The sequence below is a fragment of the Bos mutus genome, chromosome 26 (genome assembly GCF_027580195.1).
Source record: "Bos mutus isolate GX-2022 chromosome 26, NWIPB_WYAK_1.1, whole genome shotgun sequence".
Taxonomy (NCBI): Eukaryota; Metazoa; Chordata; class Mammalia; order Artiodactyla; family Bovidae; genus Bos; species Bos mutus.
The window spans coordinates 36,533,332-36,560,045 of NC_091642.1; the positions used below are offsets into that span (position 1 = coordinate 36,533,332).

The 26,714-nt window shown below is 44.4% G+C and overlaps 1 protein-coding gene across 4 annotated transcripts in view; it reads left to right on the top strand.

Moving 5' to 3' along the window:
• The first annotated feature begins 4,159 nt into the window (after window positions 1-4,159).
• Window positions 4,160-26,714, top strand: part of MYOF (myoferlin) — a 178,356-nt gene continuing 155,801 nt past the window's right edge. For all 4 annotated transcript variants that reach the window (XM_070363810.1, XM_070363812.1, XM_070363811.1 and 1 more), the window contains exon 1: window positions 4,160-4,456. In XM_070363810.1, the coding sequence (XP_070219911.1) occupies window positions 4,369-4,456 (88 nt within the window). In that variant the 5' untranslated portion in view covers window positions 4,160-4,368. The remainder of the gene's footprint in view (window positions 4,457-26,714) is intronic.

The following is a 26,714-nucleotide window of genomic DNA, read 5'->3' on the forward strand; positions in this document are numbered from 1 at the left end:
TCCATGTCCAGTTCTAACTGTTGCTTCTTAACCTGCATACAGGTTTCTCAAGAGGCAGGTCAGGTGGTCTGGTATTCCCGTCTCTTTCAGAATTTTCCACAGTTTATTGTGATCCACACAGTCAAAGGCTTTGGCATAGTCAATAAAGCAGAAATAGATGTTTTTCTGGAACTCTCTTGCCTTTTCCATGATCCAGCGGATGTGGGCAATTTGATCTCTGGTTCCTCTGCCTTTTCGAAAACCAGCTTGAACATCAGGAAGTTCACGGTTCATGCATTGCTGAAGCTGGGCTTGGAGGATTTTGAGCATTACTTTACTAGCGGTGGACACATAAAGTAAATACAGTCCATGTTTTAGTGGACTATAGACAATATTATGATTATTTTGGGCTTGTTTCTATTTATCCTTTGTGGGTTTTTTTTGCAGGTCTTGTGTTTTTTTAATTAATTTTTTTAGTTGGAGGATGTGAAGTCAAGTGGGCCTTAGAAAGCATCACTACGAACAAAGCTAGTGGAGGTGATGCAATTCCAGTTGAGCTATTTCAAATCCTGAAAAATGATGCTGTGAAAGTGCTGCACTCAATATGCCAGCAAATTTGGAAAACTCAGCAGTGGCCACAGGACTGGAAAAGGTCAGCTTGCATTCCAATCCCAAAGAAAGGTAATGCCAAAGAATGCTCAAACTACCGCACAATTGCACCATTCTCACACGCTAGTAAAGTAATGCTCAAAATTCTCCAAGCCCAGCTTCAGCAATGCATGAACCGTGAACTTCCTGATGTTCAAGCTGGTTTTAGAAAAGGCAGAGGAACCAGAGATCAAATTGTCAACATCCGCTGGATCACGGAAAAGGCAAGAGAGTTCCAGAAAAACATCTATTTCTGCTTTATTGACTATGCCAAAGCCTTTGACTGTGTGGATCACAATAAACTGTGGAAAATTCTGAAAGAGACGGGAATACCAGACCACCTGACCTGCCTCTTGAGAAACCTGTATGCAGGTTAAGAAGCAACAGTTAGAACTGGACATGGAACAACAGACTGGTTCCAAATAGGAAAAGGAGTATGTCAAGGCTGTATATTGTCACCCTGCTTATTTAACTTATATGCAGAGTACATCATGAGAAACGCTGGGCTGGAAGAAGCACAAGCTGGAATCAAGATTGCCCAGAGAAATATCAATAACCTCAGATACGCAGATGACACCACCCTTATGGCAGAAAGTGAAGAGGAACTAAAGAGCCTCTTGATGAAAGTGAAAGTGGATAGTGAAAAAGTTGGCTTAAATCCAAACATTCAGAAAACGAAGATCATGGCTCTGGTCCCATCACTTCATGGGAAACAGATGGGGAAACAGTGGAAACAGTGTCAGACTTTATTTTTCTGGGCTCCAAAATCACTGCAGACGGTGATTGCAGCCATGAAATTAAAAGACGCTTACTCCTTGGAAGGAAAGTTACGACCAACCTAGATAGCATATTCAAAAGCAGAGACATTACTTTGCCAACAAAGGTTTGTCTAGTCAAGGCTATGGTTTTTCCAGTGGTCACTTATGGATGTGAGAGTTGGACTGTGAAGAAGGCTGAGCGCCAAAGAATTGATGCTTTTGAACTGTGGTGTTGGAGAAGACTCTTAAGAGTCCCTTGGACTGCAAGGAGATCCAACCAGTCCATTCTAAAGGAGATCAGTCCTGGGTGTTCATTGGAAGGACTGATGGTAAAGCTGAAACTCCAGTACTTTGGCCACCTCATGGGAAGAGTTGACTCATTGGAAAAGACTCTGATGCTGGGAGGGATTGGGGGCAGGAGGAGAAGGGGAGGACAGAGGATGAGATGTCTGGATGGCATCACCGACTTGATGGACATGAGTTTGAGTAAACTCCAGGAGTTGGTGATGGACAGGGAGACCTGACATGCTGCGATTCATGGGGTTGCAAAGAGTCAGACACGACTGAGAGACTGAAATGAACTGAAATAATGTATATGACATTGGGTTCATTGGTTCTTTTTTTTTTTTTTTTTTTTGGCCTTGAGTTATGCGGGATCTTGGTCTTAGCTGCTGGTCTTGGTCTTAACTTCCCTTCAGGGAAGTCCCGGATTCCCTGGTTCTTTGTATAAGCAGTTGAAACATTTACTCAGACAGAAGAATTCGTGTAGGTAAATCGTACTTATTCCATGTACTTGAAGTGTTTGCTTACAGATGGGTCTTCTTGATAGTATATTCAAAAGCAAAAGGAAGTCCTCTGTTTTTTTCACTCAGTTTTATTTTAGCCTTTTCTTCTGAAACACAATGATATTCTGATTTAAACCCAACTTGCATTAACAGAAATGCTTTGAATAAGCATAAATTTCTGGTTGCTGACGTGTGGAACTTACTGCTTGCTTTTTGCCAGGTCCCACACTAAGACCTTGTTGACAATCTTCATTTTACAGATAACTGCAAAAGAGAGGGTTTGTGACATAGTTCAGAATGACATTGAAACATGTATCATATCATGTATGAAACAAGTCGCCAGTCCAGGTTGGATGCACATACTGGATGCTTGGGGCTGGTGCACTGGGACGACCCAGAGGGAGGGTATGGGGAGGGAGGAGGGAGGAGGGAGGAGGGTTCAGGATGGGGAACACAGGTATACCTGTGGCGGATTCATTTCGATATTTGGCAAAACTAATACAATATTGTAGAGTTTAAAAATAAAATAAAATTTAAAAAAAAGAGTGACTAAGCAGGGATCCACATTCAGGTCTGGAGGACTACTATCACCAGGCTCCCTCTAGTGATCTTAATCACCAGGTTGTACCACCCAAACACACCCTTAGGCCATAAAGATTTTTTTCCTTGACCAAACTTTAGTCACACCCATCTGTGTACTTCCTTATAAAATCTAGTTTTAACAAGAACCTTGCTGAGTTGGTTTAACCAGAATGCCCGTCTCTCCATGTCTGATCAACTTTCTGCATCTTTGGGGGTTTCTCATTCTCCATCACCCCCAGGTGATGTCTCATCACCCTGACTTGTGTTCAGTAAGAATCCTGTTAGGTCAGTTAAACCAGAATTACCTTTATCCTTGATGTTTTCTTCTAGTAATTTTCATCCACTGACTGCCACCCCCCGCCCCTCCTTCCCACCCCTGCACCTCCCAGCCTGCTCATTGGCTTTTAATTCCCTCTTGAAAGTGAAAGTGTGAGTCACTCAGTCCTGTCTGACTCTTTGTGACCCCATGGAGTATAGCCTGCCAGGCTCCTCTGTACATGGAATTCTACAGACAAGAATACTGGAGTGGGTTGCCATTCCCTTCTCCAGGGGAATCTTCCTGACCCAGGGATCAAACCCAGTCTCCTGCACTGCAGGCAATTCTTTACTGTCTGAGCCACCAGGAAAGCCCCAATTCCCCCTTGTCCATGCCTTATTCCGATATGAGCCCAAACTCTCTCATACACTGAAAGATTCCAGTGTAGTAGTCCCCTCCCCTTGAATGACGTATTCCTGGGCCACTTTAACAAGTCTCACCAAACGTTTTTTTTTTCCCCTCTAACAAAGAAAAGGAAGACACTGCTGGGGTTTAGACCCTGAAGAATAGAGAGTTAATTCTCCATTTTCACTGAATACTACTTCTAGCAGCTTCTGATGGACCAGGAAAACTTAGCTCGCCAGCTCTCACCTCTTAAGGATTTTTGAAGAAGGTCTATGGAGAACCCTTTTGCAACTAAAAAGGATCAGCCTCCAGGACACCAATTTTGTAAACCCGTATTAGGACCTCGGGATTGAAGTTTGCTTGAAATAACTCATTCATTTCTCTGCCATACGATAGGGGGCACCCTTTAACTGATTCAAAACAATTTGTTCTGTAAGTTACTGCTGAGTGAGTATGCTCAACAGCAGGAGAAAAGAAACAGCAAAAGTTAAAAAAAAAAAAAATTTTTTTTAAAACTGATTTAGTCAAGTTTTAAAACTCCAGGAAGATCAGAAAAGAATGGAAGGGGTAACAGAAAACCAATTAATTGGGCTTCGAGTATTGTCACTTATTAGCAGCAGCGTTTTAGTAGTCTCCTGACCTGTCTACATTTGTTAGCTCCAGTTTCATTTGTTGCCCATAATTATTTTTAGCTGGCTTTTGTCCTTTTCACTTCCACATTTCCCGAATTCTTAAGTGGGTGCCTGCGGAGCTGCGGAGACTGGGGCGTTTGGATATCAGTTTACACGTAACCTTCAGTAAATAATCCGTCAGGGACCCACCCTTTGCCTCTCCTCCTTCCCTCTTCGCTGGACAAGTCATCCCCCGCTTTCTCTCCCGGGCAGCGCGGCCAGGATCCAGAGCCCTAGCCTCCTTAACTTCGTTGCTGAAGCTTGCTTTCTGTCCATTGAGAGCCATGCTTCGAGTGATTGTGGAATCTGCCAGCAATATCCCTAAGACGAAATTTGGGAAACCGGATCCTATTGTTTCTGTTATTTTTAAGGGTAAGGCCAAGTTTGCTTCTTTTTCTCCAGTCCTGCTTTGGAATGTTAGTTTCTTGGGTCTACACATTCTCTGAAAGTCTGCGATCGATCAAATCCTCTGAAGCTATAGCTGGAATTTGTTACCTGTACAGGTCAGGGGAGAGGACCGATTTCTGTGGAAGGCATTTGATTTTCCGCAGGGCTTTGAGGCTCATTGTATGACCGGATGTTTGAATTCTAATAGCCCTTGTAGTAAACCATATACCAAATTTCAAGTATCAAAATGTTCTGGGAAAAAAATAGTTATGTGTTGGTTCATATTAGGAGTTTCAGTAATCATGTATACGTTTTTATTGCCTCTGCCTGTGAGAAATGGATAAAGGAGGAAAAAGCACAATTAAGTTGTTCGAAGTACCATTACTTGGTAAAATAGCCCTTTGCTGCTTTTATTGTCACTGGGCTTCTGGGAGGTGGAGTAAAGGTATTGTTTTGGTTTGTTTCATGTTATTTTGTGCCTCTTTGTAGTTGTTCATCTCTCCAAAGTTAGGGTGTTTTTTTGTGTGTTCCGTAGCTTTTAAACTGCTCCTAGAGGAAAGAGCTCTGAACAATGCAAATTTGCAGTTTAGGCATCTAGTTTGGACTTGCTCTAGTGACTTAGAAATCTCTGGATGTCAGTTTTCTCTTCTGCAAAACAAATGAGGGGGGTGTAGAGTAGATCATCTTTAAAAGGCTTGTTGTAATTCTGACAGGTGATTTATCTTGACATTTCATTGCAATGGAGGGGGACATGAGTGGTTGGAGGGATGGCACACTCTCAGCCATGGTAGGTCATTCCAGTTTGGGCTGGAGTGATGTGTCTAAAGCTGAATTTAGGAGCTTTAGTGGGTTCTGTTTGTCCAAGGTCATTGGTAAGATTGCCAGTTCACTCCTTGGCAGGAAAAATGAAAGGGAGTGAGAGAGGAGGGCAGAAAAAGTGGGGGCCCTGATGGGTGTGTGGATCCTGATCAAACCTCAGCACGTTTCTCTCTTCCTCTGGGAACTCACTACTTCTCCCTTCCAGTTTCTGAGTAACCTGTGCCTTTCTTCTTTCTTTTGTCCATTTTATCTCTGTTCCTCTTCTGAAATCTCCCCCTCTGAGATGAGCAGAGAAATGAAACCCAAAGCTGCCAAATGATTGGTTAGTTAAAAAAGATTTGGGAGACAAAACTTGGATTCTTAATGTACAATGTAGTTAAGAATCTGGTTAGTGAATATCACATACTCATGTTATATCAGGGTTCCCCTGCATGTGTTCTTTTAAAAAATCTTTTTCTTTTTTATTTCCAAATTTATTTTTATTGCAGTTACATTGGTTTGTAACATTTTATGTTTTATATAATATTATATTTCTACTTCTGTATGTACTGCAGCATGCTTACCACCAAATATTTAATTTCCATTCTTCATTACACGGTTGATCCTGGTTACACATTTTGCCTTCCTCCCCACCCCTCTCCTTCTGGTAACCGCTACTCTGTTCTCTATATCTACATGTTTTGGGTTTTCTTTGTTTTTTTTAATTTGGTTTGTTCATTTGTTTTTTTAGTTTGTTTTTTATGTTCTGTATATGAGTGAAATCATAGGGTGTTAATATTTGTCTTTCTCTGTTTGATGTATTTCATTTATAATAATACCCTCAAGGTCTATCCATGTTGTTGCAATGGCAAGGTTTTACCATTTAAAAAAATCCCTGAGTAATACTCCATTGCATATCTGTATATACCATATCTTCTTTTTCCATTCATCCATTGGTATGCACTTAGGTTATTTCTATGTCTTGGCTATTGTAAATAATGCTGCAATAAACACAGGGGTGCACGTGTCTTTTCAAATTAGTGTTTGTTTATTCTTTAGATAAATGCCAGAAGTGGGATAGCTGAATTATGTTGCAGTTCTACTCTTAATTTTTTGAGGAATCTCTATAGTCTTTTTCATAGTGACTGGACTAGTTCACATCCCCACCAAGAATGTATGAAGGTTCCCTTTTTCCACATTTTCACCAACACATTTTATTTCTCGCCTTTTGGATAGCAGCCATTCTGACAGATATCTCACTGTGGCTTTGTAAAAAAATTTTCCTGAAGCAGTTACATAATTGGGACCTAAGATGAAAAGTTTGTTTCCTTCGCCATTGACATGTAAAGACATGTAAAAATATGTTGGGTTCAATCTGGTAATGTCATGGGGCAAGTCGTACAGATCGTAAAGGAACTACAATGTAACACTATATTGAAATCTGACTTATTTGTCTGGAGTGAGTATGTATGGGTCAAAAATTTTACATGACTAAAATTACATCTGCCTAAGGCTGTGAACATAAACACTCAACTGAAAGTGGAAAACTTCAGTTCATGTGGGCCAATATAGGTTATCTAAATTATTACATTTACTAGGTCATTTAGCTTCAGTCTCTTTTCTAGTCTCCTTTGGTTGTATAAGTCGAATGGTAAAGTCATTTATTTATTCACCTGACAAGCAATCTAATGGAAGAAACAACTCAGCTCCAGAGTAGGAGTATCTGGACTCTGGCTAATGTTCATAGAACAGCCGATGATGCGGATTTCACCACCAAGGTCTCAGATTTCTCAGTTGTGGAATCATGGGAACTGATCTCCTTGAGATTTCTTTCAGTTTTAGGGCTCTATAATTTTACAGTTCCATGTATTGAATAACTGCTCTCAGCAGGGTATGAAAGGCATTGTGTTAGGCACTAAAGCAGATATAATAATGACTATGGCATTTTTCTTGCTTTCAGTCTATTTCAATAGTCTAAAATATTGGTGATAGCAAACCCTTTCCAGGCATGCCTTCCAATTTTGAGCACTGGGTAAGATTAAGTAACATTACGTTCTGACGGAATTGAGGATACTGATATCACCATAAATCCATCCATTGAAATGGAGCAAAGCCAGATGTCCTTCATGGGGTGGCGTGAGTGAGAAATGAGGAGAGTAAGATGTGAAAAGCCCTAACAGAGGTTCAAGACAGCACCAAAGAAAGCCCCTGAGTTTACTAACTGTAAACAGTTTTGCCTCTTGAGTACATAAAACCTCAAGATCGGGCAGTAATCAGCACTTCTCTTTTCAAGCTGTAGGATTGTAGGAAGAATGGCTAAGTGATGGGAGTGTTAATGGTGATGGCTGTGTTGACACTGAGCCCCCCTGTAGACTTTAGTTGGGAACGTGCTGTACTGACAGCCAACTGACTTAGTTGACCTCAATCTCTCATGTTCATTCCCCTTCTGAGGCTGAACTCAAGACCTTGTATGAACCAGCAGGATCTGAGGATTACTGAAGTCCCTATGGTGTGGATGTCATGGATATTTAGCAGTGCAAAAGGAGAGAGTTTTCACATTCTTAGGGTGTGCTGGGTTCTGCAAACCAACTCTGAATCGTAAGAGCAGAGTGCTTGTCAGTCTGTGCTGGCCATTCTCCCTTGAGTCTCATACAGACAGCCAGGCTGTGAGACTAATCTAGTTGAGATTAGATTAGACAGACTTCTGAGGCCTCTTCCAAGGCTAAGACTTTATGATTCCCCCAAACATCACATATCAAAAAAGTTCGTTTAGTATTAAAGATTTTTAATTAAAAAATATATGCATGTAGAAACAAAACCGACTAACAATCCAAAGGAGATTATAAAACTAAAAAGTGACAATTCTCACCATGTCCCTCCTTTCTCTCCAGTCTTGCTACCTAGGGGTAACTACTCTAAATAGTTTGATTTTAATCCTTTCTGATTTTTTGCTGAAGAGTTGTAAGTTTGCTGCAATGCTGCTGCTAAGTCGCTTCAGTTGTGTCCGATTCTGTGCAACCCCATAGACGGCAGCCCACCAGGCTCCCCCGTCCCTGAGATTCTCCAGGCAAGAACATTGGAGTGGGTTGCCATTTCCTTCTCCAATGCATGAAAGTGAAAAGTGAAAGTGAAGTTGCTCAGTCGTGTCCGACTCTTCCTGACCCCATGGACTGCAGCCTACCAGGCTCCTCCATCCTTGGGATTTTCCAGGCAAGAGTTCTGGAGTGGGGTGCCATTGCCTTCTCTGAGTAAGTTTGCTAAAAAGTTGTAATTTTTTGCTAAAAGTTGTAAGTAGCTACTCCCTGTTAGCAAGGAGGCTGCAATGGACATCCTTACAGTGGATCTCCTTGTAAAAGTGAACATTTCTGAAAGACAGATTCCCTGGTGTTTGTATGTGTGTGTGTGTCTGTGTATGTATATGTGTGCATTTCTTTTCTTTTAAAGGCAGTCTTGCTGACTATTGCTGATGACTTCCATTTGGCTAGTCTCCTGCCTCTGTGTCAAATCTCTTGAAAAGTTTGGTTGAAAGAAAATTTTCTTGCACACTTTTGTATTGTACTTTTACAATGTGGCAACATTGTGTCCATATTCAACATTTGACTCCGAAAGAGCATAGTTGTAGCAACTACTAACAGTTGTCTCATTTGTCCTTATCAAGCCCATTCCATTAGCCAGAATTTTCTCACTTCTGGTCTTGTGTAGTTCTTTGAGGTCTTTGTGGAACGGCTACTGCTTAGTCCAGATGTCACTAAAGAATTTTCATGTTATTGCTTATTTTTCCAGATATTTGTTATTTCATCTGGACATGTTTTGAGACTGAAATCCTGGTATTTCTAGGGTATCCCCTGCATTGAGCTTATCAACTTTGTAGTCTTGAGGAAACCACTTAACCTCTCTGAGAATCCCTTTTTCCTCTTGAGAAATGGGCCTCTGGTGGCTTATCTGAAAGGAAGTAGATTTGTGAAATTCCCCAAAGGTTGTGATTTATGCAATAGAGAATTCTCTGACTATTTTTAGCAAAAACTACTTAGCTACTTGAAAATTTGAAAAAAATAGTTGAGTTAGAAAAGTGATATTTAAAGTAAAGGGAAAAGCTACGAAATTCCAATTAAGAATGGTGAAGTATGATGGGAGAAAGATCCAGTGGGTCTCATTCACTATCATCTGTGAAGGTACCTAGTGAGTGGCCTACATGGTGACCTGGTTTACCCAGACCATACCGTGCTGTGCATGCTTAGTCACTTAGTCATGTCCAATTCTTTGAGACCCCATAGACTGTAACCCACCAGGCTCCTCTGTCCATGAGGATTCTCCAGGCAAATACTGGAGTGGGTTGCCTCATGCCCTCCTCTAGGGGATCTTCCCAACCCAGGGATTGAACCTAGGTTTCCCGCATTGTGGGTGGATTCTTTACCATCTGAGCCACCAGGGAAGCCCAAGAATACTGGAATGGGTAGCCTATCCCTTCCCCAGGGGATCTTCCCGACCCAGGAATCAATCCAGGGTCTCGTGCATTGCAGGCAGATTCTATACCAGTTGAGCTACCAGGGAAGCCCATACCGTAGGGCTAGTCAAAGATTCCCACTGGCACAAACTGACAACCATGCCACACTGGTACTCTGATAGAACTACTGCATCGTTTTTACAAAACACTCTGGAAAGCAAAAGTGTTCAAGGTACTGAATCATCCCCATCAGTTCTGGGAGAACAGGGTTTGGAGACTCACTATCTGTGGAAAGTGGCCCCACCTTATCAAGGCATGGAAACTCTGAAAGGTACACTTTCCAAAGGCGTATTTTATAGACTCTCAGTTATTTACAAAGCCACAATTACCTTTGAAAAACAAATCAGTGTGACTTGTTTTCCTCCTGCACAACAAATCTTAAGTGTATGCCCTTAAGGTATGTCCAGGGGTGCTGGTCTTTGATTGGTTGGGGTTTGCTAGTGGGTCTCTCCATCCCCATGGGATCTGGCTCTGCCACGGAGGCATGATGCAGGAGGTGGGGGATGCCCTGGTGGCTCAGTGGTAGAGAATCCACCTGCCAATGCACAAGACATGGGTTTGATCCCTGGTCTGGGAAGATTCCACATGCTGAGGCGCAATTAAGCCCATGCATCGCAACTACTGAGCCTGTGCTCCAGGGCCCAGGAGCCACAACTACTGAGCTTGGGCACCCTAGAGCCTTCGCTCTGCAACAAGAGAAGCCACCGCAATGAGAAGCCCATGCACTGTAACCAGAGAGTAACACCCACTCATCACAACCAGAGAAAAGCCAGAGCAGCAACAAAGACCCAGCAATGTCAAAAATAAATAAATAAATGATTAAAAAAAAAAAGAAGTCATGGAGTTTTTATGTCCTCTGCCACTCTATCATATCACAGATGTTGAATATATGTTTTAAAGATTGACCCTGGAAACAATGCCCTGGCAGGAGATGTAAGACAATAAAGTCATTAATTCTTGGTCTTGAAATGGTCAGAAGTCCACCATTCTCTCTTCTTTCAGGAAGAATTACATTTATTATTCTCTCAGATGCTTTGTGGATTAGGCTTGGCAAAGGCCACTTCATACATTTCTGAACACCGAGTCCCTAGCACCTGCTACCCAAGGGCAAATCAGTATCATACTACTTTTTGCTTCCTTGATCCTGACTGGGAAAGGATCCAACATAAAACTGTGAAGCTGCCAGTTTTATGTTGAAAATTTGTGCATGAAACGTTCAGTGGTCTGTAAGACAGAATGTGTTTGCCATAATTTGGCAGTGATTACTTTACTTTGTAAGTCCTTTTGAACAGCTGTTCTGTTGAGTAGGGGGTGTGCTTTGAGAGACTCTGAGCAGTTTTCTCTTAGAAACAGCTGCTTAGACATTTAAGCTTTATCAGCAAACTTGGCCTTGAGCATTAGGGTAAAAGCTTATTGGACATGAGGATGCAAAAACCCTGGGCTTTGGAGCCAGGGAGGCTTAGGAATGAGCATTCCAATTTTCACCTCTTACTTTCTAAGTGCTCATGAGCTAATGAATTAAAACCTTCAGCTGCAGAGTTATTATAGTTCAACTAGGAGTTATTATATCTCCTACCTTGCGGGGATGTTTGAGGGTTAAATGAATACATATATAAAATTGCACATGGGAATTCCTAAACTTCCTTCCCTATTTGATAACATTTACTTTTATGGAGCCCTAAAATGTGCCAGACAGTATAACAGAAATTAAGTCTAGAAAAATACATATCACGTGGTTTGTCTTCTGTGTCTAGGGAACCAGCTGGTTGGAACACAAGAATGAGTTACAAACCAGAATAGGCATGCAAGAGCAGATGAAAGAGAGGAAATCTTCATGGAGACGGTGTCCTTGAGTGGTCTTAAAGGATGACAGAAATAATGAAAAGAAAGACATTCCAGGTTTGGAAAAATATCAGAAAGGGCCAGGGAGCCCCTGTCCTGTGGGGTGAGGTTGATCAAGGAGTAATTGGTGTGATTAGGGTTATGTTTTACTCATAAACCAGTTGGGAGCCATTAGGTAGCATTGTGGATGTTTTAGTTCTAGTCAGGTATAAGAAAGATTCAGGGAAGGAGGAGAAGTCGGGGGTACAGGGGATGAAATGGTTGGATGGCATCACTGACTCAATGGACATGAGCTTCAGCAAACTCTGGGAGATGGTGAGGGACAGGGAAACCTGGCATGCCGCAGTCCATGGGATCGCAAAGAGTTGCATATGACTAAGTGACTGAACAACAACAAGACTAAGTGAGGGGTGTACTAGTTGAGACAAGTGCTTTCTAAGACAGAGGGAGCTCATTTCATGGCTAGAATGAGAAGGAAGAAACTAATGTGAACAGTACTAAGGAAGCAGCCCAACTGAATTAAATTAATAAGAAAACTGCACTGGGCAGGCTAGCTGGACCATGCTCTCTCACTCTCTTCTGTGAAATAGGATTAGGGTTAGGGAGTGCTCAGCCTGTGCAGGCCTGCAGGGCTAGGTGGGGCAGCCCTGCCAGAGGCGACCTGAGGGCTTTACCTGCCTGAGACTGGAGAGGGAGGTCCAGAGAGGTAGAAGAAAAGCACAGAAATGGAAAGTGATAGCAAAGACACATTTTGTCATTCTCCCAGAAGTCCAATGAGGAGTATTTCCTCAACCAAACTGAACTGTGGTCTCATAGAAGGTCCTTCTCTCAGGACTCAGTTGTTCCACCATCTAAGGGGTAAGGTGTCCTGTCTGTGTGTGTGCTCAATCACTAAGTCTTGTCTTTTGAGACCCTACGGATTGCAGCCCGCCAGGCTCCTCTGTCCATGGGTTGCCCATGCAAGAATACTGGCCTGGGTTGCCATTTCCTTATCCAGGGGATCTTCCCAACTCAGGGATTGAACCCGGGTCTCCTGTGTCTTTTGCATTGGCAGGCGGACTCTTTACCACTGAGCCCCCTGGGAGTGTCAGCAGTTATGTAATTGCAGGGAACTCAGATTTGCTCAAGGTGGCCACCATACTGATTTCTATCGTGGCTGTACTATTTTACATCCCCACAAACAGTGCTAAAAGGGTTCCATCTTCTCCACATTTTTACCACCATTTTGTATTTTCTGTGTTTTTTTGTTTGTTTGTCTGTTTCTGTGGTTTGTTTTTTTGGGAATAATAGTCATCCTAATGGGTGTGAACAGTAGATTCTTAGCAACTCTCTGTTGCCTTGGATTGTCAGCTCATACTTGCCTCATTAATTCATAGTGTTTCTGCAGCCTTAGTGGCCAGCCATGAGGCAGCCCTCCTGTGACCAGAAGCCTGCCTGTCAGGGCCCAGCAGCAGCTCAAGGGCCTGGTGGCCTCTTGACCAGTGGGGCCCTGGTCTTGTGAGGTCTGTGTAGCTAAGGTTGTGCTGGCAGCCATAGCAGAGCAGAAGGCAAGTAGAAAATAGCCTTGGTTCCCTGCAGTGCCAGGTCTCCCAGTTGGCCTGGACTCCCCAGGGCAAGGCTGGAACCAGAGGGCCCCTTGCTTCTGCCCCCAGAACATCCTAGGAGATCAGAGTAGCCCCAGATCAAGTGCCCTGTCATCCTCTCCCCTAACCTTCTACACTCCTTCGTGGCACTTAGTGGAATATGCAGCTGTGTATTTACTGGCTTATTTGATTTCTGTCTGCTTCCTCCAGAGACTAGAAGCTTCTTGAGCACAGGGGCCATGTCTCCTTCTTCAACACCTTGCTCAGTGCCTGGCAGATAGTAGATGACCAATTAGTGGTGTTGAATGAATGATTCTGGCTCCTCCCTTCAGTCATTCAGTTTAGGATCTCACAGGCCGGGGGAACCAGATGGGACCAAATGATACCAGATCCCTGTGCCCACAAACTACAAAACTGATCCTGAGTGTGTAGTCCTTCAGAGTTTCCACATGCTATTTGGGATCCATTAAGCCGCATCTCAAAGGAAACTGGAAGGTGGGGGAGTCCTAGCCTACCTCTGACCTTGATATTAGGGCTTTGGTCTAATCAATGGCAAGAAACCTCTCTGAATCTCAGTTTTCCTAGCTGTGAAGTGGTTGTAAGACCTACCCCTGAAGGTTATAAAAGTCAAATGAGTATTTAAGGTACCTGGACTAAAAATAGATGTTTAATGCCATCTTGCCTCCCGAAGTTTTGTTTCCTTTGCACATTGCAAAGTGAAAAATTAGTAGGCTAGTTTAAGGACTAAATAAATGTTTTCAAATTGAATGAAGACAGTTGAGGCAGAACCTGTTTGCTCTCCTTTTATTTAATTAATTTGTTTATTTCTGGCTGTGCTGCTTATAGGATCTGAGTTCCCCAACCAGGGATTGAACCTAGGCCCTTGGCAGTGAAAGCTCTGAGTCTTAACCACTGGACTGCCAGAGAATTGCCTGTTCTCCATTTAGAAGGTGAAGCTACAACCTAGAAGAGAGCTCTAGTTGGGTTCGTATTTTGTCAGAACAGCTAGTCATTATGGTGAGAATAAAATAGATCATTTTACTAAGTGTTTTTTACTTCATTTGGCAGACATGTCTTTGTGTGCCTACTGTGTGCTTGATTGACTAGAGCACTGCTGTCTTATAGTCCCTTCTATGATAGTGGTGATGTCCAAGATCTGCTGTCTCTAACAGAGCCATGAGACACGTGTGGGTAGTGATCACTGAAATGTGGTCAGTGTGACTTGATGAACTGAATTGCTAATATTATTTCATTCAAATATTCATGGATACATGAGGTTGTTGGCAGCTGTGTTGGACAACACAGAGAACAGAACAGCCTCTGTGGCTAAGAGTTCACCATGTCCTCCCACTCACTGTTCCCAGCATCTCTTACCTCAGTTGTCTCATCTGTAAAATGGAGAGGATAACAGTCCAAAACTCGGAAAGTAATTACAAAAGAGAAAGCATGTAGGAAGTGCTTTAAGTGTTGGTTGCTGCTTAGGCCTTCTGGAGATGTCGGCATGGTGAGTAACAACCAATTACTCCACCACCACCATTTACTAAATTCTCACTCTGTGCTCAGACCTGTACGTATTATCCATTTCATCTTCACATCGTTTTCAGGAAGCATCACATAGAACCAGACATCCTGGAGTGTGAAGTCAAGTGGGCCTTGGGAAGCAATAGTATGAACAAAGCTAGTGGAGGTGATGAGCTATTTCAAATTCTAAAAGATGATGCTATGAAAGTGCTGCACTCAATATGCCAGCAAATATGGAAAACTCAGCAGTGGCTACAGACTGGAAAAGGTCAGTTATCATTCCAGTCCCAAAGAAGAGCAATGCCAAACAATGTTCAAACTACCACACAATTGTCCTCATATCACATTCTAGCAAGATAATGCTCAAAATCCTTCAAGCTTGGCTTCAACAGTATGTGAACCAAGAACTTCCAGATGTACAAGCTGGATTTAGAAAAGGCAGAGGACCCAGAGATCAAATTGCCAATGTCTGTTGGATCATAGAAAAAGCAAGGGAATTCCAGAAAAACATCTACTTCTGCTTCATTGACTGCGCTAAAGTCTTTGACTGTGTGAATCACAACAAACTGTGGAAGATTCTTAAAGAGTGGGCATACCAGACCATCTTACCTGTCTCCTGAGAAACCTGTATGCAGGTCAAGAAGCAACAGTTAGAACCAAACATAGAAAAACTGACTGGTTCAAAACTGGGAATGGAGTACAAGGATGTATATTGTAACCCTGTTTATTTAACTTATATGTAGAGTACATCTTGTGAAACGCCAGGTTGGATGAATCACAAGCTGGAGTCAAGATTGCTGGGAGAAATGTCAACAGCTTCAGACATGCAGATATTACCATTTTAGTGGCAGGAAATGAAGAGGAATTAAAAAGCTTCTTGATGAGGGTGAAAGATACAAATGAAAAAGCTGGCTTAAAACTCAACATTCAAAAACTAAGATTATGGCATCTGGTCCCATGACTTCATGGCAAATAGAAGGGGAAAAAGTGGAAGCAGTGACAGATTTTATTTTCTTGGGCCCCAAGGTCACTGTGTGTGGTGACTGCAGCCATGAAATTAAAAGACGCTTACTACTTGGAAGGAAAGCTATGATAACCTGTGAAGTCGCTCAGTCATGTCCAACTCTTTGCAACCCCATGGACTGTAAACTACCAGGCTCCTCTGTCCATGGGATTTTCTAGGCAAGAGTACTGGAGTGGGTTGCCATAAAAAGCAGAAACATCACTTTGCCGACAAAGGTCTGTATAGTCAAAGCTATGGTTTTTTCCCAGTAGTCATGTATGGATGTGAGAGTTGGACCATGAAGAAGGCTAAACACTGAAGAACTGATGCTTTTGGACTGTGGTGCTGGAGAGGACTCTTGAGAGTCCCTTGGACTGCAAGGAGATCAGCCAATCCTAAAGGAAATCAACCCTGAATATTCATTGGAAGGACTGATGCTGAAGCTGAAGCTCCAGTGCTTTGGCCACCCAATCCAAAGAGGCGATTCATTGGAAAAGACCCTGATGCTGGGAAAGATTGAAGGCAGGAAGAGAAGGGGGCAACTGAGGATGAGATGGCTGGATGGCATCACTGACTCAATGAACATGAGTTTGAGCAAACTCTGGGAAATAGCCCAGAACAGGGAAGCCTGGTGTGCTGCAGTCCATGGAGTCACAAAGGGTCAGACGTGACTTAGCGACTGAACAACAACAGCAACAAGGTATTATTATGATCTTCATTTTACTCATGAGGAAACTGAGGCAGAGACAGGTTAGAATTCAACCCTGAACTCTGATTCCAAAGCCTCCAGTGTGTCTTCTTGGAGGTCACTGTAATTACACAGAAAAAACACAATGTGTGCCTTAAATATCCAAGTCAGATTATGATCCTTCCTCCCTCCTCTGAACAAATTGAGTTGTTTTGTCTGCCAGGTCATCTGAACTCAGTCTAAGAGAGGAAGACTGTACCAAGAACAAAAGAACTTAAAAAAAAAAAGAAAAAACAAAACCCGGCTCGCCTGTGGTGAGTTTCCACAGGATACATAAGTCTTTAGGACTGTGCTGTGATTCAGAAGCTCAGAGCTAACATAACTTCTCAGTGAATCAGTTCCTCTGAGAGTCAAGTGGGAGCCATTTTATTAGTGGAGATCACAACTCTTATCTTATATAAAATAGTAAGATCCTAAACGGCAGGGTGAGTTTCCACTTCTCATTACCTTAGTTTTCTGGATTTTTATTTTCATCATCTTATCATTGCAATAGGATAACTTACATTTTGTTTTTTATTTTAATCCCTTCCCTTATCTCTCTTTCATTATTTAAAAAAAAGAAAAAAATGTTCCTTGTGGTTACCTCTCCTCGTTGTTGGAATTCACTGCCTGGGCAGTCCCTGTCTCTCTCCACCCTCTTTTTTCCTTCTGTTTCTTCCCACTGCTCCTCTTAAGCATAAACTCATTCAGCAGATCTTGGTCAAGAGTGTACTTGGCCAGGCTGTGGTCTCAGCACTGCAAGTCGGATGGGAAACAAGCCAGACTTGACCGCTGCATGCATGCAGCTTATAGTCTAGCTGTAGGTCCAGGAAGAGTTCAGTGAATTCAGAGTTAAAGAAGTTTAATCTCTTGGAAAGGAAGCATTATTTTTTCAGATTATATTGATGACCAGCTATGAAACATTGCACTAAAGCTTCACATAGATGCATTTATTTCACACCAAAAAAAAAAAAAAAAAATTGAAATCCCTCATTTTATAGCTGAAGAGGCCAAGTGTTGGGGAGAATAAGTTGCCTTGTTCGAGACCCCAGACTAGGTTTGAGGTGGGGCTGGCTTACGGGGCCCACCCTGAGGCTGTAACATTCACTCTTCTGTGGTGACACTGGCTTTTGGTCACACCTGCATTTGACCTACCCTGGGGTAACTAGTGCATTTGACCTACTCTGGGGTAACTTAGATCCCTAAACCTGACAATCCAGATTCTGTTTCCTTGGGCAAATTCAGCCCTGAGGGCATCCAATCAGACCAGCGATAGGGCCTGGGGCAGTGGTTCCTTGGAGCCAGACACTTCAGACTTCAGAGGCCTTGTTCCAGGCCCCAGATGACCTCCAGTTTGTCCCAGTGTGCTGGACACATTAAGATGGCCTCCAGATGTGACATGGCCTGAGGAAGGAGCCTCCTCCTAGGGCACTTACAGTGTAGAGCCGTTTCTTGGGCTTACTCGTGTTTGTTCTTCATAACTATAGCAGGTGTCCAGGACGTGATTGTTTATACCCCTTTCACAGATGAGGACCTTGAGTCTCAGAGAGGACAAGAGTGGCCAAAACAGGGTGACCAGGAAAAGGCAAGGACCAGAAGCCCAGACCAAGACTCTTTTGCCCAGGCGCCTTCCCAGTGCATTGTGGGTGTCTGGCTTTCTTTGTGCTTGGCATCTCTCTTGCGTTTCTACCCTCCAGGCCCTCCCACTACCAAGCAGCCACGCACAGACACCCCCGATTCCCAGGTCTCCCTCATACCTGCAGCAGCTGATCAGCCTTGCTGGCTCAAGAGCCCAGGGACCACAGCCATTCTCAACATGGAGAGGAGGGCTGGGTGCAGTGGATCAATACTGCTGGCAATGGCACAAGTCTCATTTAAAGACATGATTAATTATGGAACACCGAGACCTGAGGCTGAGCATCATAATTCAGCTAAAATTATTGCCCAGGAGGGTAAGGATGGAGTTAGCAAGATTTTGATTCAGAGCTTTGTGCTTATTTTCAAAATTCTTTTCTGTGACTATTTTCTCTTGATAACAGTTTCTTGGAGTCAGACGCCCAGAGGGCATGGATCCATGTTTATGATTCTGACTCTAATCCTACACAGAGGCGTGTTCCCTGTGTCCTAATACTTTCATTCTCTCTCCTTTGATCCTCAGTGCTGCAACCCTTTTACATGCACCTCTGCAGGACACTGAGGCCTTGAGGAGCCCTTTTGAAACTGCTTTAAATCTTTGTTTTAGTCACTAAGTCCTGTCAGACACTTTGCCACCCCATGGACTGTAGCTCTTGGGTAAACTCCTGGAGTTGGTGATGGACAGGGAGGCCTGGCGTGCTGCGGTCCTTGGGGGTCACAGAGTCAGACATGACTGAGCAACTGAACTGAACTGGACTATAGCTCACCAGGCTCCTCTGTCCATGGAATTGTCTAGTCAAGAATACTGGAGTGGGTTGTCATTTCCTTCTCCAGGGAATCTTTCCGACCCAGGGATCAAACCCACGTCTCTTACATCTCCTGCATTGGCAGGTGGATTCTTTACCACTGAGCCACCAGGGAAGCCCTCTGAAACTCTTGGAATGCCTATCTCCTCAAGCAGGGTCCGAAGTGAATCTGCAGAGCACCAGGCTTAACTGACTAGCAAATTATGTCTCAGAAACATGCCAGGCAGAGGTATGAGAGTTTAAGAGTCTTAGGAGCCAGAACACCTGCATGGAGATTCTGGATTTCTTACTAGTAGGTGAGGCTGGAGAAGCTCCTTAATTGTATTGTGCCAGTGGGCATAAATAAGGATAATAATAGCAACAGGTGACATACAGAGCCCTTTGAAGAATCCCTGGCATATTATGAGCCCCCAGATTTGGTACCCATTTCTTCTGGGCATTAGGTCCCAATATTTATGAATGAGGAAATCTAGGTATAGAGAGTTGGAGTCAGTGCCCAAGGTCATGCAGCTGGTAAGTGGTGAAAATGTGGCAGGTCACCGGCACCCTCAGCCTGAGGTGGTGATGAAGAGCACAGGTTTGGAAACGAGGCAGGCTTGGGGCTGAAGCTGAGCTCTCCCACTTAGTAGTTGTGTGATCCTGAGCAAGTCAGTTAGCATCCCTGAACCTCAGTCTCATTTGCAAAATGGAGATATTAGTACCTCCCTGTTGACCACACCCACAGGCCTTGCCCAGCTTCAAGGGTGAAGACAGACCCCAGAGTCAGCAACAGAGACATGAGTGGTTTAATGGAGAGGGGAGTTGACATGGAGTTTAATGGAGTCTGAAGCCAGGTCCTGGAGTAACACTCACCACCTTGATGCAGCGGGTGCCTGGAAGGATGTGTTGGCAGTCTTTGCTCCAGGTGATGAGAGAGGGAGGGGAACTTACCAGTTATAGAGGAATTGATGTCAGGTGGGCTCACTAGTTACCAGGGAAACCTAGGAGGCCGTGTCTGTCATTGCCCCTTTGATAAGGACAATGGCTAGCTGGAGCCTGGGGCAAGTACCTAGGAAGGTCAGTCAGGTGAGTAAGATATAGGTGAAGCAGGGGATGGTCAGAGAGCAAGACAACAGCCATCTTTAGTGAAAACCACAGTGGCTGTCTGTATCGTATCTGTGGTATCTGGTTGCAGTGCCATCTACATACCTGACCCCAGAGATATCGCTGAAGAGGGGCAGACAAAGATTGTAAGGGTTGTGCAGGGTATGTAAGGGTGAGTGTATTGTCAGGCCACTCAAGATGGCTGTTCTCTTGCTCTCTGTACATCCCCTGCCCAACCAGTTCCTGCTTCGCCTGTACCCTATGCACACAACTGACCATCCTACTACTTGCCCTAGGTCCCAGCTGGTGATTGTTCTTATCAAAGGGGCTGTGAGGGGCCTTCCCCTCTGCGGTTTCCCTGGTAACTAATGAGCCCACCTGGCCTCAGTTCCAGCCCTGGGAGTCAAGGCTGCTGCCATATTCTGCCTGTTGTCTGCTGCACACACAGTGGGGTGTTGCTCCAGGACCTTACTTCAAACGTGAACGCTCCCTGGTTCATTAAACCACTGATGTCTCTGTTATTGACTCTGGCTGTTTCTTCAGTCTTGAAGCTGGGCAAGCAACAGGCTTTGTGGGCTTGCAGGGTTCGGCCCAACAATTGGCACAGCAGCCAGGAGACTGAGGAAACTCCCATGAGTGCCGAGATGTTGGGAAATACAGGACAGGGAATGGAAAGTTGTGGGCGTCATCCATGAGCGTGTGGGGCCCAAAAGTTGAGGGGGTCATCCCAGAAGTGATGGGGAAATTCTGAGGCGGCTATCCGCTAGTATGAGGGGACGCAGTGGGCTGTCCTTGGTGAATGGGGGCTGCCAAGAGATCTATAGAAAAATGGCCTCTAATGACTGCTGTTGTATTAAAGGGAGGCTTTGGTAATTGGTTAAGTCAGCTTTCTAGAAGGAATTGGTATTCTTCATGTGCCTTTTATATGTCAATTATCTATCTGGCCTCTCTGGAACTTTAATCTTATGTGGTCTTTAAGAGTAAAGGAGTAAAAATAACTTTTAGGTAAATTCTATAGAAATAATTATACTTTGGGAATGTCTATCTGAAATAGTCTCTCCAGATTTTAGTGACTTGAAGATTTTAGGCTTGAAACTAAAGTTGAAAGATGAGTGTTCATGGGTCATTTCAAATAGGATAAAATATTGGAACATTAATTGCCGGGCAGGTCTAAGTTTATCTACCTTTGCCTGCTTACAAGAGGGGGACCGAAGCATTAAGTTTTTCAATCAGGAAATGCACAATTACTTCTTGGATTTTGCCAGAGACTGAGGTTTTCAAGGGTTAAGATTATAATCAATCTTAACTCTTGTAACTGTTTCCTTATCAATTACATTGTGATCAGGTGTTTAACTGTGCCTTTTTACTTTTTTGTCATTTATGAATAGTTATTGTATTACTCAGAGAAGGCAATGGCACCCCACTCCAGTACTCTTGCCTGGAAAAGCCCATGGACGGAGGAGCCTGGTGGGCTGCAGTCCATGGGTCGCTAAGAGTCGGACACGACTAAGCGACTTCACTTTCACGCATTGGAGAAGGAAATGGCAACCCACTCCAGTGTTCTTGCCTGAAGAATCCCAGGGACGGTGGAGCCTGGTGGGCTGCCATCTATGGGGTCGCACAGAGTCGGACACGACTGAGCGACTTCACATTCACTTTTCACTTTCATGCATTGGAGAAGGAAATGGCAACCCACTCCAGTGTTCTTGCCTGGAGAATCCCAGGGACGGGGGAGCCTGGTGGGCTGCCGTCTATGGGGTCACACAGAGTCGGACACGACTGAAGCAGCTTAGCAGTAGCAGCAGCAGCAGCATTGTTTTACTTGATGCTTTTGCAAAAGTGCTTTGTCTTCAAGAAGATTCATAGGAAGGATGTTTTGACAGGTGTAGGCCTCTAATAAATTTCAGATCATACTGCTGAACTGTGTAAAAAATTAAAGGATTCTAATAGAAAACCTGATGGCTTCATAGAAGTTAACAAAAGGATTGGTTATGGAGTGAACTGGTGAATATGGTTATAATGTGTATGGGTTTTGTCTGGAATGTTACTGGTTTTGATCTGTGTTCTCCAGGTAGAGGGAAGCCCTTCCCTTTAAGTTAGTTATGACTTACAACAATTTTGTAAACTACACCTGTGGGTAGAATTGAATCATTTTTCTTTTCTCTCTGCCTGGTTCTGCCAGAAATTGGAGACTCTTGGGTTCTGAGCAGCCTTAGCAGGTGAATGGCAAAGACTCTCCGGTCATGTGCAGGAATCTCAATATCTTGGGGACCTCTAGAACAGAGAACTCCCCTGAGATGGAGCCTGATAGCAGGTCTTTGGCGTGGCTTTCGTGGCCCTGAGAGGCCTTTTGGGAATTCAGTCTGACACTCCTTCTGAGGAGTTACACTGCAGCCAGTTTGGAGGAGCTGCTGTGGTCAATTGACCAGACTTGTTTTGCAAACAAATTAGTCTTGATTAGATTATGTTTGGTGGAGATGAGGGTAATTTTAAAGAGAGTAAAATTCTGTCTCAGTGAATGTTACATTCTAATTCTGTTAATTGAGGTCTGTATTTATGAACGTTATTGTGCTAGCCATACCTTTGCCCTGATGTTCTGGTTGTGAAGAAAATTATCTAGTGAAATTGCCAGGGTATAGCTACCTATGAAGTGTTACACTGCTTGCTTTTTAAGTTTGTTGCTAAAAGCACAGGTAGGACTTCCCTGGTGGTCCAGTGGCTAAGACTCTGCACCCCTAATGCAGGGGGCCCGGGTTCCACCCTTGGTCAAGGAACTAGATGTCATATGCGGGAACTGAGAATTCACGTACTGCAACTAAGACCTCGCACAGCAACATAAATATTAAAACAATAAAAGCATATGTACAATGTTTGTGTGACAATTGGGTGGTTGTCATTGTTTGGTCACTAAGTCATGTCTGACTCTCTTATACCCCATGGACTGTAGCCTGCCAGGCTCCTGTGCGTGGGATTTCCCAGGCAAGAGTACTAGAGTGGGTTGCCATTTCCTTCTCCAGGGGATATTCCTGACCCAGCGATTGAACCTACATCTCTTGCATGGGTAGGCAAAGTCTTTACCACCGAGCCACCAGGGAAGCCCTGAAAATTGGATATAAGTGATAAAATGTATAGCCTATGACATGTTTCCCCATTAACATACCTCTGAGCCTGTTCATGAGATTGGATTATTTTCCTCTAATGTGAAAACCAGTGCTGACCTGTCTGTATCTGTGGTGTTTGGTTGCAGTGCCCTCTACATACCTGACCCCAGGGATATTGCCAAAGAGGGGCAGACCAAGATTGTAAGGGTTGTGCAGGGTATGTCAGGGTAGAGGTATGGTCAGGCCACTCAAGATGGCTGTTGTCTTGCTCTCTGTACATCCCCTGCTTGACCAGTACTTGTTTTATCTAAACTTATCTGACTGACCTTCCCATTTACTTGTCCAGGGACCCAGCTGGTGATTGTTCTTATCAAAGGGGCATGCCTTTCTGCTGGTTTCCCTGGTAACTAATGAGCCCACCCAATGTCAATTCCCCTATAACTGGTACCCTCCCCTCCCTCCTCATCCCTAGGAGGGAAGACTGCGCCATGCTCTACCCACTGTGCATGGCACGTAGTAGGGTGTCGCTCCAGGACCTTACTTCAGATGTGTAAGCTCCCCCATCTATTAAACCATCAACAGTCTCTGTCGTTGACCGTGGGCTTTTTCTTCAGTCTTGAAGCTGGGCAAGCACAAGCCTGGTAGGCCTGTGGGGTGCAGCCCAACACTCTCTCAGAAGGATTTGGTAGGACTATGTAGGCCCTAGATAGGATTTGATAGGCACCTTAAAGTGCCCGGCACAGAAAGGATTCCCATACACAAACGAAGACACCGAAGAGGCACACGGCTCAGTTCTCCACTGAGACAGCTGATCCGGGTGCCTGGCCCACCTGGGCTCCATCTGTCTGCAGCCTGGGCGGTTGGCAGGGCTGGAACACACCCCAGGGTCAGCCTTTAGGAAGCAGACTCTGCTCGACTGGGCTTCACCACAACTCCCTGCAGGATTTGACTTTGATCCAAGAGTTTGTGTACCTGAAAGGGCAGCTGCAGAGGCCACTGGGGCACTGGGTGCAGAAAGTGGAGCAGCCTGCTTTTCTGTCTGGGCTTTCCTTTTATCAGCAGATATGAGTGACGTTTTCAGAAATATACAAAAGAGGCTCACTTTGTGTTGCAGTTGCCATTTGGCCAAAACGCCTTTCTCCTCGAACTCGTTTAGCAACATCTCCTGCAGGAGTAGTGCAGCCAGAGTTGGGAAACAGGGATGCTCCTTCAGCCAGTTCAACTGGGATGGGCCCCCGACTCTGTGCTCCCCTGAGTCCCTCTAAGATCCGAGGGGCAGAGGAGTCTCCTGTTGGCCCTTTCCGAAGCTTTCCCTGCTCCTGATTCTTGTGAAAGTTCTTTCAGAGGCTGTTAGCTGTCAGGCTCACTGCCAGGGAGGAGCACTACCCACATGTCAGCTGCCTCTGGCAGGCCTCAGAGGCCTGGAACCGAGCCATGTGGCAGAATTGCTCCTCCGGGGCTGTGCCCAGGCCACTTGCTTTAGTCACTGGGGCCCTGACCTCCAGGGAGGGCTCCACACCTGGGAAATCCTCTGGAGTCTGCAAGGAGTGCTGCTTGGGTGCTGTGAGAAGAAATAGTTCCTGGTGGTTCAGTGCTTACCCTGTGCTGGATTCTGTGTTGAGCACTTTGCATTTATTCCCTTAATCACTAAAGCAACTTGTGTCGTAAGACTTACATGAGCTTATCAAGTCCAGCTCGCTCAGATCGTGGAGAGATGACTCTGGCAGGGGGGATAGTAATATTAATAAAATACAGTCCCATCCTTTAGGGAGTCACCGTCTGATCTTAATCCCCCAATTTTGGAAATTGCTTTGTGTCTTTATCTTCTAGAGTTTGAATCCTTGCTCTGCCACTCACTAGCTGTGTTGCCTCTGAGAAGTGGCTTACCCTCTCTGTGTCTTGGTTTCTTCCTCAGTAACTAGAGATGATCATAATAGAACTTGCCTCTTAGGGTTGGTGTGAAGATTAAATGAGACAGTCACGGGAAGCACTGGGAACAGTGACTAGTTCACAGCATTTAATAATTGCTAACCATGTGTGGAAAGGCTTGGAGGCAAGGAGAATCTGAAATTTTAGGCCAAATAGTGGATGCCTTTGGGTATGTGAATATTTCTCAAAACAAAGGGGGCAAAATTAAGGACCAAGAGAAGATGCAGAAGTATTTCTGAATGAGAAGTCAAGTTTAGATGGATGGCTGGTCTACTTTGCCTACCAAAGAGCTGGGGCTTCCCTGGTGGCTCAGACAGTAAAGAGTCTGCCCACAGTGCAGAATGCAGACTCCCCACAATACAGTCTGCCTACGGGTTCTATCTCTGGGTCTGGAAGATCCTCAGAGAAGGGAATGGCTACCCACTCCAGTATTCTTGGCTGGAGAATTTCATGGACAGAGGAGCCTGGCCGAACATGACTGAGTGACTAATACTTTCACCAAAGACCTGAGTTACATGTGGAAGCTTTGTGAATAGCACCCCCACTTCTCCTGCGGCTATCTCAGTAAGATGCAGCAGTCTAACCAGTCAGGACTTGGGGGGACTTCATAAAACTCATGTTCTACTGGACCTGGTGGAAAACTTAGAGCTCCTCTAGTCTAAATTCCCTAGTTCATCAAAGAGGGACTTTGAGTTTAGTGGTTGAGCTTTATATCCCTGATAACAGCTCAGAGAAATGGAGAGTTCCCTGATTTGAAAGTCCAGTCAGAAAAGCTGGACCAATACCTGCTTTCTCCTTGCAGGTTTGTTAGAATCAATGAGATGTATGGTTTTGAAGTATGTAAAATCTGTTACCATTGTAATGTTGTTACTTCCATGGCCACTTAGTGTTACCAGTTGGTCCCATTTTGTGGGAACCAATAGTATACATGTATATATAAATGGAGAAAGAGGCAGAGGCAGAGAGTGGGGAGGGAGAGGGCTCATGCATTTGTAGAGTCAGCAAGGTTGAAATTTGTGGGGCAGATGTATGGACAGGCCACTCAAGATGGCTGTTCTCTTGCTCTCTGCACATCCCTTGCCCATCACTTGCCTACTTCACCTGTATCCCAGTCATCTGACTGACCTTCCTAGGTGCTTGCCCCAGGCCCCAGGTGTTGATTGTTCTTTTGAAAGGGGCAGTGAGGGACACGCTCCTTCCCCTGGTAACAAATGAGACCACCTGACATCAGTTCCCCTGTAACTAATAAGCTCCCCTTTGCCCTGGAAGCAAAGACTGCCTCCGCGTCCTCCCCTCTGTCTGCCGCATGCAGTGGGGTATTGCTCCAGGACCTGGCTTCAGACGTGTGAGCTCCCCCATCCATTAAACCACTGATGATGTCTCTGTTGCTGACTCCAGGCTCTTTCCTGGTCTTGAAGCTGGTGAAACACGGGCCTCATAGGCCTGTGGGGTGCAGCCCAACTGAAGGCTGGAAATTCAGGTAAGGGTTGACATTGTAGTCTTGAGACTGAAACCTCAAGGGCAGGCCAGTGGGCCTGATACAGTCTTGAGGCAAAATTCGTTCTTCTCCAGGAAGAGAGGGAAAACTTCAGTTTTTTCTCTTAAGGCTTATCAGCTATAGGCCCACCCACCTTACAGAGAGTGATCGGCTTTACTTGAAAACAATTGAAATTACTTGAAAACAATTTTATACATTGTTAATCACATCTAT